We start from the raw sequence: 15908 nt of genomic DNA, 5'->3' as shown, positions 1-15908 counted from the left end.
GCAACATTCTTACCAAAAAATGGTTCAATACACCTTTGAATATATGATTGAACACGAAAAGAGAGAGAGAGAGAGAGAGAGAGAGAGAGAGAGAGAGAGAGAGATTTTTGGATATTTCATTTTTTTTATTTTTTAAATATTTTTTGTTAATTTTTTTAATCTGATACAGACCTGATACCAATATGCAATGCCATACCATATCATTTTTTGACCGAACAGTTAAACCCACTGAAACTGATATTCAAAACCATGGTTTTACACGCCTAAACTCACTTATGGACATATCCATGCGACAAGAAGTTCACTGTGCTAAGTAAAAATCTTTACAATATGTAAGGCAAGTAGCTTGCAGACATTTTTAACCTTGTAATTAGTTGTGAGGAGGGAAATACTCCCTGGTATTTTCATCATGTAGCACTTTAGGGGGGCGTTTGGTGAATGGAATTAGGAGGGATATAATTGCATTTGGTCCATGCAATTCCATCCAGCATTAGTAGAGGATGGGAAAGGTTGGAGTTAGGCGGGATGGAATTGCATTTGGTTCCATGCGGGATTTTCATGAATTTTGAAATCCACTACACATTTGGGCCCCACATTGATGGATGCATTTATCCTTGCCGTCCATCCATATACACCGTTTACAAGTGAAATTCCCATTATATATATATATATATATATATATATATATATATATATATATATATATATATATATATATATATAAGTGAATAACATTTGTTGTGAATTTGGTCTGTGGATTACAATTACACGGTCCACCAAATTACATGATTTTGCTTAATTTATTATTTCCCTATAGCACAAATTTTATAAGATTGGATGGCTACAATACCATGGTATTTCTAGACATGCAATCATTGTGTGATGTTAATCCCATCTAATACAATTCAATGCCATTCAATTCTAACTTGAGGCTACGGGGATTAGCTACTGAAGTAACGTCACCATATTCTGTGGATGGGCCCCTCCATGATGTGTGTGTTGTATCCACATTGTATATTCATTTGGAGAGATTATTTTATGTCACGAGCAAAAGAATGAGGTAGATCGAAATCTAGATTGCACCCCACCATAGAAAACAGTGGGGAGAGTGACACTCACCGGTAAAACCTTTCTAGGGTCCACCGTAATGTTTATTTGAGATCCAATTTGTTCATATGTTAACACATGTTAAAGAAGGGAAAACTCAAATATCAGCTTGATCAAAAACTTTTGTGATCCTTTGAAGTTTTTAATGGTAGGTGTCACTCTCTCTACTGATTTCTGTGGTGGGGTCCACTCAAGCTTTGGATCTTATTCATTCTTTGGCTCATGTCCTAAAATAGTCTCTCTAAATGGATGGACAGTGTGGATACGAAACCCTTCCATGTTTCTCTGTCTTTATCCTGCATGCCACTCTCTCCCTCCCACCAGCTCTTTCCATGGTTGTTGCACATCCATACCACTAGTTTTTAGTAATGAAACTGAAATTGTACACTGATCACTTGCGCCTGCACCGTGGCTTGCAATACAGAGCTTCTCTAGCCACAAGATAGATTAAAATATGTACTTTTTATCTCCTCCATTAATGCATCTCGGGGCTAGAAAAGGCTACATACGAATGTAGGCCATCAATTCTCAGTATAAATAAAAATAAGCAAATTGACATGACAGTTGGATTTGCATTATCTAATAATGGCTGCAAGTCAAACTGCTCGAGATTTATACACAATTAATATGAACCAAATTTCCCATAGTTTTTATAAACATGAAAGCATTGGTCCATGAACATTTGATCCAACACATCTATTGAAGATAATAATAAAACTAACTATTATCCATATTCATTGAATAATATTGTTGAGCTCATGAGGAGCTGATTCCTCATCTGCCTGTGCTCGAAACTTTAATTGCACTGCGGGATCTTTTCGAGATTGGTTTGGTTTAGGTTTTTGGGTATTGGGTTTTGTTTCAGGCAGGTCTAAGCCTTGTGAATTAGATGTACCGTTCATCATCGTAGAGTGGGATTCATTGATTGAGATGTTGGATTTTAGAGCCGGGGTTTGGCCTAAGCTAGTGACAATCTTTGATCCAGGATTGTTGGTATTTCCTGTTGAATTTGGAGTTTCAACAAGGTTCTGGTTTGGTGGAACCACAGACGGTAATTTCGATAACAATGCTCCAAGACTACATGACATGGGTGGCAACATAGGAGGAACTGACCAAAAGACTCCTCTGTTTTGGGGACTATTCCAACCAAGATTGATAGATTTGCTGATGGGTGATTCTTCTAGCCTTTGGCTGTCGCATCGCTTCCCGCCGGTCACAACATGCTGTTTATTGTCTAGGTAATCCATGTGGTTGATGTCTATCATTTGGTTGTCCATTTTCAACGTGTTTGATTGGTGGGATTGAGCTGTGTAAGGTCTTTGCATTGAGAAGATGCCGGGGATGCTTTGAAGGTAGCTGAATTTCCTCTGTATGTTTATCACCAAGTTGAGGTCTTCTGTAATCTGAAAAAAGGGCGGGGCAATCATTCAATGTTGTTACAATGATGGTGTAAAAGAAATAGCAATTCAATGGTTATGATCTTGTTAGAAAATTCAAATGGGTGTATTTCAATAGAGACTAGTAATAATAAGAATAGATGAAGAGGGGAGGATCTGACCTTATTGAGTGAACCCAATTGGATTATGCCTTCTCTAACGGCGATGATCACAATCGTCTGGTACATGGTTGGATTTGGATCCCAGGTGCAAAATTACATAGGAAGAAAGTGGTGTTGGTGAAAATTTACATTAAAGAAACTGGTATTGCTATTACTACTACTAGTACTATCATTTGTTGGAGAAAATATCCCATGCTAGAAACTTTTATTAGATACCCAATACAAGATCCTCACACACATGACACTCATGTAAGAGATCTAGACCATTCATCTGCTGGCCCCTGACACATGTGGGAGGCACCCCAAAAATCACATCTGTCAAGCGAACCCAAGTACCCATCCTACCAATTGAAGGATATGGTCAGGCATTTTTCAACCGTCAATTCATAATCTTCCAAAGTTCTCTGCCGTTAGCGTTGTCTGAGAGATACGATATTTGGGTCTCTAACAATCTACAATATGGCCCACCAAATGAATGGTTGCAATGGATCTTCTAATGGACATCCAAGAAAAAAAAAAATTTCTAGTCCCTAACAGAGAATTCTCTCTTCTTTCTTCTTATTTTTAGTTACTCATTTAGTTAATTTTGCATACCTGAATTCCAGAATTGAACTGAGATTCCCATACTCTGGGTTGCTGTTTGAAATATCATAAGAAAAACAGGAATCTTAGTAAATGGAATACACAAATGAGTAGTAAGCTGAAACAAACAAACACTAGTACTAGAATTCTCTTACAACATCGAGTGATCCGTTCCACGAAGAGAAGAAATTGGGATCATTCTCGGTCGTGATTTCCCTAAAGACCCACTTATGACCGTTATCCGCCGCAACTTTCCCCATTAATCTGAAAAACCATCCAAATAAACCTACAATTCTCCACTCTAATATCTTCATTTTCTTCTCTTTTTATCTTCAACACATTTTTAAAAGAAAACAAGGAGTGAAAGAATTACTAGCAATGTTACTCACCCTTCTCCATAATTATAGACCTCATGTGACATTTTGAAGAAGACATCAGCTCCAAACTTCCCTTTGATGTAACCACTCCCTGCCCGCTCGCATTCGTAGAAATCACAGAACCCGTCTTCCCACACAAGAATCCTAAAACAAACAGACTCCAACAGAACTCTTCGATATCCAAAAAAAAAAACAGAGAAATGGGTCATTTTCTTTTGTTTTCTTTTACCAGTTTCGCTTGTTTCCTTTGGAGCGATCGAGAACACTCCCACCGTAGTCCCATCTGAAAACATGTAATGGAATTTAGAGAAATGGTTGTTGTTTGGATTTGAATATAGAGAAATGGGTGTTTGGATTTTGGAAGATTTTATTTGGGTACCTTGGAGGAGGATAATTCCGGGGTAGAATTCTCCAGAAAACAGCATACACCCATTTAGAAGAGTGGGAGAGATCAGATGGAGGAGAAGCTGATGAGCAGAGGCTTCTGAGAGTGTGCTGCAACAGACAGTTGAGCATGGGAAGCCCACCTTCCATTGTCGGGAAGAGAGAGAGAGAGAGAGAGAGAGAGAGTAGATATAAGAAACGACGGTAATCTGCATTACAGAGTAGCCAAATTCCGTTCATCTCAACCTTTTCGTTTTCTTGTACGGAATTACACCGAATGACAGTGGAGAGTCTGTTTTTCTTATGTCGCGACTCATAGACATGAGCATGTGTATCCATCCTTGGACACCTTAGGTAAGATGGCAGGATTGATCAGATCCGTCTATTTCTGGCTTTTATGTTAGGATGGACCGTTCAGATCATCGAGCCATATTTTCACTTAAGTTTCATGCAGCGACAGATGCTTGTGGTGATTGAGTGGCGACGGCGACAAAACGAACTCGCGAGTGGGAGTGAGACCAGGCGTTTGGATTTCACTGCGTAGCCTGCAGGACCACCAATTTATTCTTTACCACAGCTTTCAGTAGGGCCACCTAGCAGGAAAGGCGTAGACCCATTGAGTCATTTACTAAATAATTGGTGGTCCGGCAGACTGCTGTCCTTTTGCATGGTTGGCATCCGTGCAAAATAATAGGGACGCATCCTCCTCACAGGTGGAGCTGATGTACAGCTATCTAAACCATCTAAAATATGGGTCCCATTGTGGACTGACAATATCTTTAAATTCACATATATAAAGCAATCTTAACCATTTAAATAATATTTGTCAAATAAATACTTAAGACTAGAGTAGTAAGAGGAACAAATGTGAAAGGTAAAATAAGATACTTTATGGTATATTCTCAATGCTCCTTATTTAATCATGCTCAATTTGTGAGCTTGTATTTGAGCCACGGGGGTTTTATGGGGTGCTGCATCATGTGAACCATTTAAATTTTAGACTCACGTATAGCATAATGAGTTCTTAAAAAGCTTGCACGAGTTCGGTGCAAACTATTGCGCGGTTGAGCATTATATATATATATATATATATATATATATATATATTTTAGTTTTAAATGATAAAATTTGGAACCTTGAGTGGACAAAAAGTATTGGATTACGAATAAGTGATGTGCCAATTTGTTGCATATGAGTTAATATTTGGATCATTTTATCGATCGATGTAATTTTAGTAATGTAGTTGCATATGAGTTAATATTTAGATTATTTTATTAATGTAATTTTAGTAATGTAGTTGATAATTTGATTGTTTCAGAGTATTATCAATCTGTTACATGTACAATAAATTAATAGCTTAATTGTGTATATATGCCTACTCTATTACTTTTTTGAAAGGAAAAAAAGCATTGGACTCCTAATTACAGTTAAAATAAGGGATTTCAAAGCATAATAAAATTATGTATTTCAAATGCCTTTGAATTAATATTGACTAATGACTATTACATTTCAAATGCATTTAAATACAATCAAATCCACCAACAACCCCTTTATAATTATAAATAAAAATATATATATTAAGAACAATGGTAGATATTTACCAAGAAAAACCTGACGGCAACTGGCAGAGAGATTACTGGTTAACTGCCCATTACGACTGAATCTTCCCTGAGTCAAGGTTGAGTTTTCCATTGACTCAGTTTGAAAATTTTGTTGATTGGGTTAACCAGCCATCCAATCGAAGTTCTATGGCCCATCCACAACAAGACATGCTATGGTTAATCTCTTGACCTCCCATTGGCTGAGAGCAATCCACCTGTTCGGCCCATGCAAGACAGTGGTCCATGATTTCATTGTTGGGTCACATCACTTTAGCCAGGGTAAGTTGAGAGACTACAGTTATCAGGTCGTCTGCAGACTACAGTTTCATTACAATCTAAATTCCAAATCATATTATTTTGCTTCCTAATCTATTCTTCCCGCCAAAAAAAAAAAAACAAAAGATCACAAAGGCTCTCCGCAACTGACGTCATGGCAGCCGTTCTTTGAGTCAGGAAAATGGTAGTTGGTTGATGTAAACTGCCAGAGTAGTACCAAGCATTGCCACTGATACAAGTGGGCAAGCGGATTGGGTGAGACAGGACTGACAGCTTAGTGGGTGAGGCCTGGAGCATGGGCACACCTCAATGTATGTGTTCTATATCCACGCCGTCCATCCATTTTGGCAACTTACTCTATGGCATGATCTCAAAAATTGAGGCAGACCTAAATCTCAGGTGGACCAGGTCACAAGAAAACAATGGTGATTAAATGCCTACTGTTAAAAATTTTCCAAGTCCATTGTAATGTTTATTTTCCATCCAACCTGTTAATGAGGTCACAAAGACCGGGATGAAGGGAAAACACAAATAGCAGATTGATCTAAAACTTTCGTGGCCCATTAGAAGGTTTTAATGGCGGGAATTCATTCCTACTGTGTGCCCCACTGGAGATGGACGATGTGGATATATAACACATACATTGAGGTGGGCCATGGTGAGGGCCTCACCAACAGTTACCCCTCCTTACCTAATCCACACCCCCAGGTGGGCGTGCATTTACTTCAATCCATGCAAACCGCTCAAGTCATGACTAGCTGGTTGTCGGGCACAGGTACTATTCATGTTGATCGATTTATGGCCGTCAGATGTACGGAAATTCGAGAAATACTAATGTGCAGAATTCGACAACTCTGAATTTGATATTAGGAACCCCGTCTAAAGAACTGTCCACAATTTGGACGGTTTGAATTGAGTTTCATGGAAGCGGTGTACTGTTGTTGCATGGTATGCATTCGCAGGTAGCTCCATGTATTGATAAGCATGCGGTAATTGTTGAGTGATGGTTGAGTGCCATCCAATCCGTTCATTAGGTGCCCCTGGCTTAGATCCAAAATCCCACCCTGATGTATGTCTGTGGTGGGTAACAGCAAAGGGAACAATAGGAGATATTCGGGAGGGTATGCTTACCGTTGAAATTTCGAGATGAAGTGTGGGGTCCACAAAATTTTTTATATGTCATCCAACTCATTCATCAGGTGCTTCCCATCAGGATAAACGGACACACTGAAATTATTTCTATTCCAAAATTTAAGATGGACACAACAAGTGAATGTATAGATTTTAGGAATAATTGTAGATCACTCCCTGAGTTTTGGATATGAATGATACTTTGGATGTACGGTTCCTATGAGCGCGGGAATAAAATTCACGGTTTAGATTCCATATATAAATCACTTGTGGGCCCCAGATAGGTTGAATGTACGTGGAATACCATACATTCGAAAGCATGTGTTACTTCCCAACGTTCTTAATTGCACTGTTTCGGATAGGGGTGTCAATGCGCCGGACTCGAGCCTGCCAAATAAGTAATTTGAATAGAGTTGGCCCGTGGCCGGGCCCGAAACAGTTCAAAATCGGGCCGAGACCTACCCCAGGCCCGGCCGTTGACAGCTCTAGTTTCGGAATAGGAAATATATCATGTCGAATTATGGATTCTCGGCCATCTCCAGCAATCTGCTCCTTACGCAACACACAACCTGAAGGTGATCGAGACCGTTGATGTGGTGGGCCATTAGTATTTTGGTCATTGGTTTATCTTAGCCACGGCGATCATTGCAAATTTTTTACCATCGAATGTGGACCCACAGCCTATTCCTTAATCAACTATTGTTTGAACCGTCCAATTACATGCCACTACGAAACTATGAAGGTAGTTCCGTCGTCAGTGATTTTTAGGCTATGGCCCTTCCAAGTAGAGGGCCACCAAAGCAACAGTCCTGATCAGTTAGTGCAATGTTGAGATGCTAGGAGAGAATCAATATATAGCTTGGCTCGCGAGTATTGCTGGTCAGCTTCCTCAGTTTAAATTTCAATAAGCTCCATGATCCAAAACTTTCATTTGGTGGTCCACAGTGGAAAGATAAAATTGATCAGATAAGATTTTCCAACAGATGGAGGGTTGTAAAGATGACTGACACCGAAAGTGAAAGGTCCATCAATTGCATGGCGACTAGGATTATCCAATCCATACAATTCTTGTACATTAGTCAATCCATTGTGGGACCCATCCAATGACCGTGTGACACATTAGCCAGGGAATTACTGATTACACACATTAGCTAGGGAATTACTGACACATTGGATTTCAATTTAAAAGCTTGCTTATTAATTTTGAACTGAGCTAGGGCTGCCTTGGTCGGCACAGGCCAACCCGTGCCCATTAGGTCGAGCTATGTGGGCCCCACCGTGATGTGTATCGAACATCAACACCGTGCATTTGATGGGTCCCCCTTATTTTATAGGATATTCCAAAAATCTGCCTTATAGGGAACTCAGGTGCGCCATACCATCTAAAACCATATGAAAACATGCCTAAAACATATAAAAGCACTTGGTGGGGCCAACCTGAGTTTTGGATGCGGCTGAAACTTAGTATAACCCCTCATCCGAGTGGACACACACATTCGATGGGCTGGATTTGTGAACTACATCTCGGTGGGCCTAATAAATGATTATGAATGTTTTAATTGGAGGGTAACCCTTCTCAACTGTTGTATGTGGTGTGGCCCATGCACCCAATTGGATTGACTTGACTTTTAAGCCTGTGGCCCACCATGGAATGGTGCATCTAACTGATGGGGTAAATGTTTAATACACGTCACGGTGGGACCCACACAACTCGACCTCGTGGGAAGTTCCCATGGGTCAACCTCTTGGTACATACACACACATATATATGTGTACACATACACAAACACACACACACACATATATATACTTCTCAACTGTTGTATGTAGTGTGGCCCACCCAAGTCATGGATTGACTTAATTTTTAAGCTCGTGGCCCACCATGGATTGGTGCATCTAATTGATGGGATAAAAGTTTTATGCACATCACGGTGGGGCCCACACAGCTCGACCTTGTGGGAAGTTCCCATGAGGCCGACCTCTTGGTATATGTGTGTGTGTGCGCGCGTGCGCCACAAGGTCCACCTCATGGGAACTTCCCACGAGTCGAGCTGTGTGGACCCCACCGTGATGGTGTGTGCGTGTGTGTGTGTGTGTGTATACCATGAGGTTGACCTCATGGGAACTTCCCACGAGGTCGAGCTATGTGGGCCCCACCATGATGTGTGTTAAACATCAACACTGTGCATCTGATGGGTCCCCTTTAGGTCATGGGATATCCCAAAAGCCAGTCATATATGAAACTCAGGTGAGCCATACCATCTAAAAACCATGTGAAGATGCCTAAAACAAATAAAAGCCCCTGGTGGGGCCCACCTAAGTTTTGGATGTTGCTGCAACTTGTTCTAATCCCTCATTCAAGTGGGATACACACAATGGATGGGCTGGATTTGTGAACCACATCTCAGTGGGCCCAATAAACAATTATGAATGTTTTAATGGGAGGATAACCCCTCTCAATTGTTGTATGTGGTGCGGCCCACCCAAGTCATAGATTGACTTGATTTTTATGCCCATGGCCCACCATGAAATGGTGCATCTAACTAATAGAGTATATGTTTGACACACATCACAGTGGAGCCCACATAGCTCGACCTCATGGGAAGTTTCTATGAGGTCGACCTCATAGTACTATTTCCTTTATATTTATATATATATATATAAGCATCTAAGCTCGGCCGTTAACAGCCATAATTTGGATTGTTCATTCATTTGTACAATTGAGGGCAGCTCATGGTTAAAAAAAACTTATGTTGATCAAATCGTCCTAACCTTCTAATTACCAAGAGAGACCAAAAAAAAAAAAAAAGTCTCTCTCATTATCTATGTCTCATCATCGATTGCTTGTGTCAAAAGGACTTTCCTTTAATGATACAAACTATTCCATTTATGACTCATAAAGAAGTTGTCATTGTAAAAATAGCTCACATTGAAAGGTTAGTCTCCTCCTATCAAGAAGAATTTATCACCGTGACTTAATCCAATGATATGAATCAATGTACATTATGTATTGATGAATGTGTGAACGCTCTTGCACATAGGCCCACTTCTTGTCCTTATTTCTCCTTCTTTTCTTTTTACATGAAGTGAATGGAATGACAATTTGGATATGTTACATATCATTAGAGTCGGCACTAAAAAAAATAAAGTCAGAATTCATGATTGGCTAGGAAACACATGATCGCTTTCGATGTTGGAGTTCAACAACCCCCCTACTCAAGTAACTCTGGTCGTTGGTCCGTGACCACATATTCTAGGTAAGGGCATCAATGACAGAAAATGAATGAGTTCTTTTTCTATTCGCAGTACGTTCAGTCTCTACTTTACATGATATAATATTTTTGTGAGATTCAGTAGAATTTTAGTGTTATTACATATGGTCGTGCTTCACAGAGTTTGAGACTCTATAAGTGCTTGTATATGAAGCACACTTGGAGTTGTCAAATTTTGTAGACAAAAATACTGGTTAGATCTCAAGTACACTTCAGTCCTCTACGGCATCTCATGAAAATCGACTCAAGACTGGTTCAACATCTCAAAACTTAAAGATATTGACATGGTTTCAAGATTAAGATCTTTGTATATGCCAACCACCAGGTTGTACGATCCTATAAAGACCTTAGGTTAGGTCCTTTTAAAAAATGTTTAAAATGAGTAAATTACAATGTAAGTTCACTAAAGTTCGGCCATCCCAACTTCGAGTTTGGCCAGCCTAATTTACTTCAGCTAACCTAATTTCAGTTTTGGCCAAGATATTAAGTTCAAAATTTTGAAAAATCTGTTACAAATTCAGCAAGACCGAAGGGATTTTTGGTCAGTTTCCAGCAATGGATTCTTGAAATTTCAAAGGAATTTGGCTAGCTGAATTTTGAATAAATCTTATCCCGTGTAATCCGATAGCCGTTGGAAAGAAATCGTTGGAATCCGGCTAGCTGAACTTATTTTTAGACTAACCTCATTTCCAAATCTTCTTGCTATAAATGGTGACATTCTCTCATTTACTTTTACAACGAAGTTCATTGATAAACCTTATACAAATTAGAGAGAAACTTAGGTCCTCCCCAAACTATTTGTACGGTAATTATTATTTTTATTTAACTTAATCAATTTTCATTTTCAAGTTGATGTTAAATGCAATTAGAGAGTAATTTATACTCTACTTGAGAAATAGAGAATTGAATTTGCAGCAATTAGGGTTTATAATCCTTTAAATACATTAAATCCCTATATTCTTTTTTATTGAGCACATTTTGCTTCATCGACTCTCAAGAAAGAAAATTGTTGCTTCAAGTCTCGATTACATCTTCAAATCGACATCTGAAGATAAGTGCAATTGTTATTATTATTACTTTATTTAGATTTTTCTGAGATAGCCCATAAATCTCTGTAGGTTGATTTGTGATATCCCGTGACAATCACAATGGGAGTTTTATTATGATAAGCCCATGAAAATCACAAGAATTGTAAGAGGTTGTTAAGGCAAACTTATGAAAACCTTAATATAGTGAAAGCTAAAATATGAGAGTATTAATTTTGGGAGTGGAGTAGGTATGAATTTGAGCATTGAACCACTATAACCCATTGTGCCTTTGTGGTGATTGTTTTATTTAATTCTGTGTCTTTATATTTTGAAAGTTTGATTTTAAGGACGTCGTAAAATAAGGTTGTTATACAAATTAATTGAAATTAAGGCTTCAATACTTTGTGCGATTGAGATTATTATTTTCATATTTTATATTCAAAATCCTCCCCCAGGACATCAATAGCTCATCTTTCAAGTGGTATCAGAGCAAGGTTGCACTTTTGGGGATTTACCTCCTAGAGCTAGATCCAGAGCTATAAAATGTCAAATTTTTAGAGTTTGTCTATTACTAGGCCACCTCCCTTTGATGGCTCAAATTGTTCATACTGGAAAGCCAGGATGAGGATCTTCCTCAAATCCATTGATGAGAGTGTGTGGCAAGCCATTTTGACTCAATGGATCCCTCCTATTATGTAAGTAGTAACTGAAAATAGAACCACATTAATGAAAAAACCACTTATAGTTTTTGGACAACTACTCAAAAAAGTGAAAGTTGTGATAATTCTAAATCCTTGAATGTTATAACTAGTGCTCTATCACCATATGAATTCAAAAGGATCATTTCGTGTGATACAATAAAACAAGCTTGGGATATACTTGAAATGACACATGAAGGAACAAACATTGTAAAAAAGTTTAAGATCCAAATCTCACAATCAAATATGAGAAAATTCGTATGGAAGAAAATGAATCATTTATGGACTTCTATATGAAATTGAATGACATATTTAATTCTATGTGGGGTCTTGGAGATATAATCCATATAAGCAAGGTTTGTGCAAAAATATTACAATCACTTCCTGATAGATTTAATTCTAATGTTACTGCTATTCAAGAATTGAGGGATATTAATACAATGAAGGTTGAGGAGTTAGTTGGATCTCTTCAAACTTACAAGCTGAATTTCAAAGCTCCTAAGAACAAGTCAATTGCCCTCAAATCCTCTAAAGAAAAATCAAAGGATATTAATGTAAATTCGGATATTGAGAAAAATGAGGACGATATGGTTATGTTGACAAAAAAAATTTTATAGAATTTTCAAAAATAAGGAAAGAACTGATTTTCAAAAACTGTCTGATAAAAGAAAAGGAAAATCAAACTATTAGAAATTTAAATATAAAGACACCCAATGCTTTAACTGTTCTGAATTTGAGCATCTCGCTTCAAAATGTCCTAAAAAGAATAAATCAATAAGAAAATGCATGATTGCTACTTAGGATGAATCATCAAAATCTGAAACTAATTCAGAAACCAACAAATCATACTAAGAAATTGTAAAAGATCTTAATGCCTTTATGACTGCAGCCAGAATCACTTCTTCAAACGATTATGAAACATTTGATTATAAAACTCTTGGAAGTGACTCTGAAAATGAAGACAATCTTCAAGTGGCATATGATGCCCTGTACATAGAAAGTTGTAAAATTGCAGCTAAATTGAAAACTCAAATATATATATATATATATATATATATATATATATATATATATGCTAAATTACTTTTAGAACTTGAAAAGGCTGATTTAGAAAAATCTCATTTTTCTAATTGTTTTGAAAAAATAAAATTGGAGTTAAGTTTGAAAATTTCTGAATCATAAAATCTTAAATATGAAAATGAGATATTAAAAATTGAAGTTTCCTCCCTTAAGAATTCAAATAAATTATTTTAACATATGAAAAATCATAAAAACTATTCGTATGTATTATAACCATACATTTGAGCATGGCATATCATATTATACACTTATTTTTTTTACCTTGAAATTATTTTTCATTATCTTTGTAATAAAACTTCATTTTGATATAATTATTGGATATAGAAACTTTTAGTATGGCCCACACGATCGTGGTATGTACAAACTTGATTAATACACCCTACTTCACATGAACGCATGTGTACAATCTTTGATGTACTTGTAAATGCTATATTATAAATCTAGCACCCAGGTTTGTCAAATTTTATTGTGCCAAATCATTTATAATCTGTATCATGTTTTGATGAGATGATTAGATCAACTTCGTGCATTTTAAAATTGTCCAAGTCTTCGTCGAACTTCTCTATGTATTCAAGTTGAAGAAGCATTGTTGAAGTTCAAGATTTCAAGCTCAAGTACATGTACAAGTTCAAGGCTCAAGTTCGAGTATAATCTCCAAGTTCAAGTACTTTAAAGACTCAAGAATTCAAGTCTTTACTCAAGCTCAAGTTCAAGATTTGAAGACAAGCTTCAAGTATTACAAGTGTGTGCATTTGCAAAGCGAACGATTCTTCAATTGTTCAAACTCACAAACAATGTATGGATGACCCTAGATTGACCATAGGTTAGGTCACATTCATTGCATATGTTATGTGGGTCATTTCTTAAATTTATGTCATTTTCTCGACTAGTCCTAGTCTATTTTCAACTAGTCCAAGCTCTGGCTCGATCAGTCCAAGAGTTGTTGCAAATTTTTGAAATTTTCTGTTGGACCCTCGACCAGTCGAGCAGGCTCAACTCAAAGTCCAGCAACATATTCTGGTCCCACTCGACCAGTCGAGCAAGCCACTTGACTAGTCGAGTAACAACCTTATCTTATCGCGTCAGAAATTTTGAAATTTAGTTGGTCCTTCGACCAGTCGAACCGACTCTTAGACCAGTCTAGAGAAATGTATTTTCTCTTATAAATGGAGGACGAATCTCATAGTTTTTCATCTATTCCAAGCAATATCAAACCATCACTCTGAGAGATAAGTTCTTGCATTTCTTAAGTTATATTGTGCTTATTTTAAATTCTCTTTAATAGCTTTTGTTATTTGATTTTGTGGTCTCCATTCAACCCTAATTCTTTAAAAAAGGGAATTGTGATTTTACCCTCTTTGAGATTAAAATCAAATCAAGCTAGCCCAAGCTGAATTAATCTAAAAATTATTTAGATTTAGAACATTTTCATTTGTGAGATGGACATTGAACATCTCCGTCTACATCGGATTGGTTCTACCGGGCTTCTACAGAAGGAGAATTTCTAGATAAGTATCATTTACATTTTGTTTATCTTTTGTGGTTTGTGAGGTTGTGCCAGGAAAATCTCATTTTTAGTTTTATCTGAGGTGATCCAGAAAATCTCAGAGTGTGGGGTTTTTGTTATTGTGTAAGCCCATTTGAAAGACACAATTATGAAGGTTTTAAGTTGAACCTTAAAAAACCTTTTTCATAGTGAAAGCCAATATCCCATGGGTATGGATATTAGGAGTGGAGTAGTTGTGTGGCTGTTTTCTAACAGTTGGTGGACACAAAAAGGAACCACTATAATTCTTGGAGTTGTGGTGGATGATTGAATGTGCTTATATGTGTGAATGTTGTAATTTACTTTAAGCATTTGTGGTAAATGGTGTAATTTATTTTTTGCACTTATGGTGAATGTTGTAATAACTTAGTTTATTTTCTTTGCCTCTTTATTGGTTTGGGTTTTTAATACTTACAAACATTCTAGTAAGGTTATCCTGCCATAAGCCTTTGGTTTTTAGTGTTAGGTTGTCTTTAAAACTAAGTTTGTATCAACTTCTCAAGACTAGTGCATTTGAGGTTGTTATTTATTTGTGCTTCTTTATCTTTTATTTACGCTATCTATCTTTCAATTCTGCATTTATTTTTTTATTTGGTATAGTCCTACTAACCCCCCCTCCCAGGACATTAAGCTTGGCCTTTTCAGTACTACTGCCTATACAAACACTTGTGAATTTCTTATAATTAATCATGATTATTTTGATCAAGAAATCATTTTTACAAGAGCGCATAAGGTATAAACAATCCAATCATGCACTTAAATCAAGAAGACTGCATTTGTGTGATCCACATCTCCATGTCACGTACGCATATATTGTTTGCACCCTCATCCACCCTAAAACCTCTCATCCTTGTAAGGTTGGTTAGATTGTAATACTTTTATATTATCATTTAAACGCTACGTCGAAATTTCGACATCTCCCCATGTCTCTCCAAATAAGTTGATTGTAAGACCTGTGTCCTAGTCCATACCGTTCCGTAGGATTTCGTAGTCCTTCCGGTCAAATTCCGGCAATCATCGACCCATATCCGACCTTTGCACGCGATCCTAAGCTGGGTCCCACATACCAACGTCAGCTCGATTGGAAACTTAGCGACCGCGGTTCTAACACCGCGACTTGCGCATCGAACCGATACCCAGGTCAGAAGATGTGGGCCCGCGTTCAATTCGAAAAAAACACTGCACGTTGTGAATTTCGAGGGAATCTCTACAACATGTCCCATCAATCAATCAATCACTCATGTCAAGTACAAGTCAAGTCACTCCAT

The 15908-nt window shown here is 37.5% G+C and overlaps 1 protein-coding gene across 1 annotated transcript; it reads right to left on the bottom strand.

Moving 5' to 3' along the window:
- Positions 1–1712: 1712 nt before the first annotated feature.
- Positions 1713–4187, bottom strand: LOC131229524 (uncharacterized). Its single transcript, XM_058225511.1, has 7 exons — positions 4004–4187; positions 3854–3907; positions 3637–3768; positions 3403–3511; positions 3260–3301; positions 2666–2722; positions 1713–2510 (listed from the first exon to the last, which is right to left on the bottom strand). The coding sequence occupies exons 1-7, from the start codon at positions 4156–4158 to the stop codon at positions 1842–1844; spliced, it is 1218 nt and encodes a 405-aa protein (XP_058081494.1). The 5' UTR covers positions 4159–4187; the 3' UTR covers positions 1713–1841.
- Positions 4188–15908: the final 11721 nt, after the last annotated feature.

Source organism: Magnolia sinica, chromosome 16 (genome assembly GCF_029962835.1).
Source record: "Magnolia sinica isolate HGM2019 chromosome 16, MsV1, whole genome shotgun sequence".
Lineage (NCBI taxonomy): Eukaryota > Viridiplantae > Streptophyta > Magnoliopsida > Magnoliales > Magnoliaceae > Magnolia > Magnolia sinica.
Note: the sequence above shows the minus strand (reverse complement) of the source record. Positions and strands in the feature narration are given on the sequence as shown.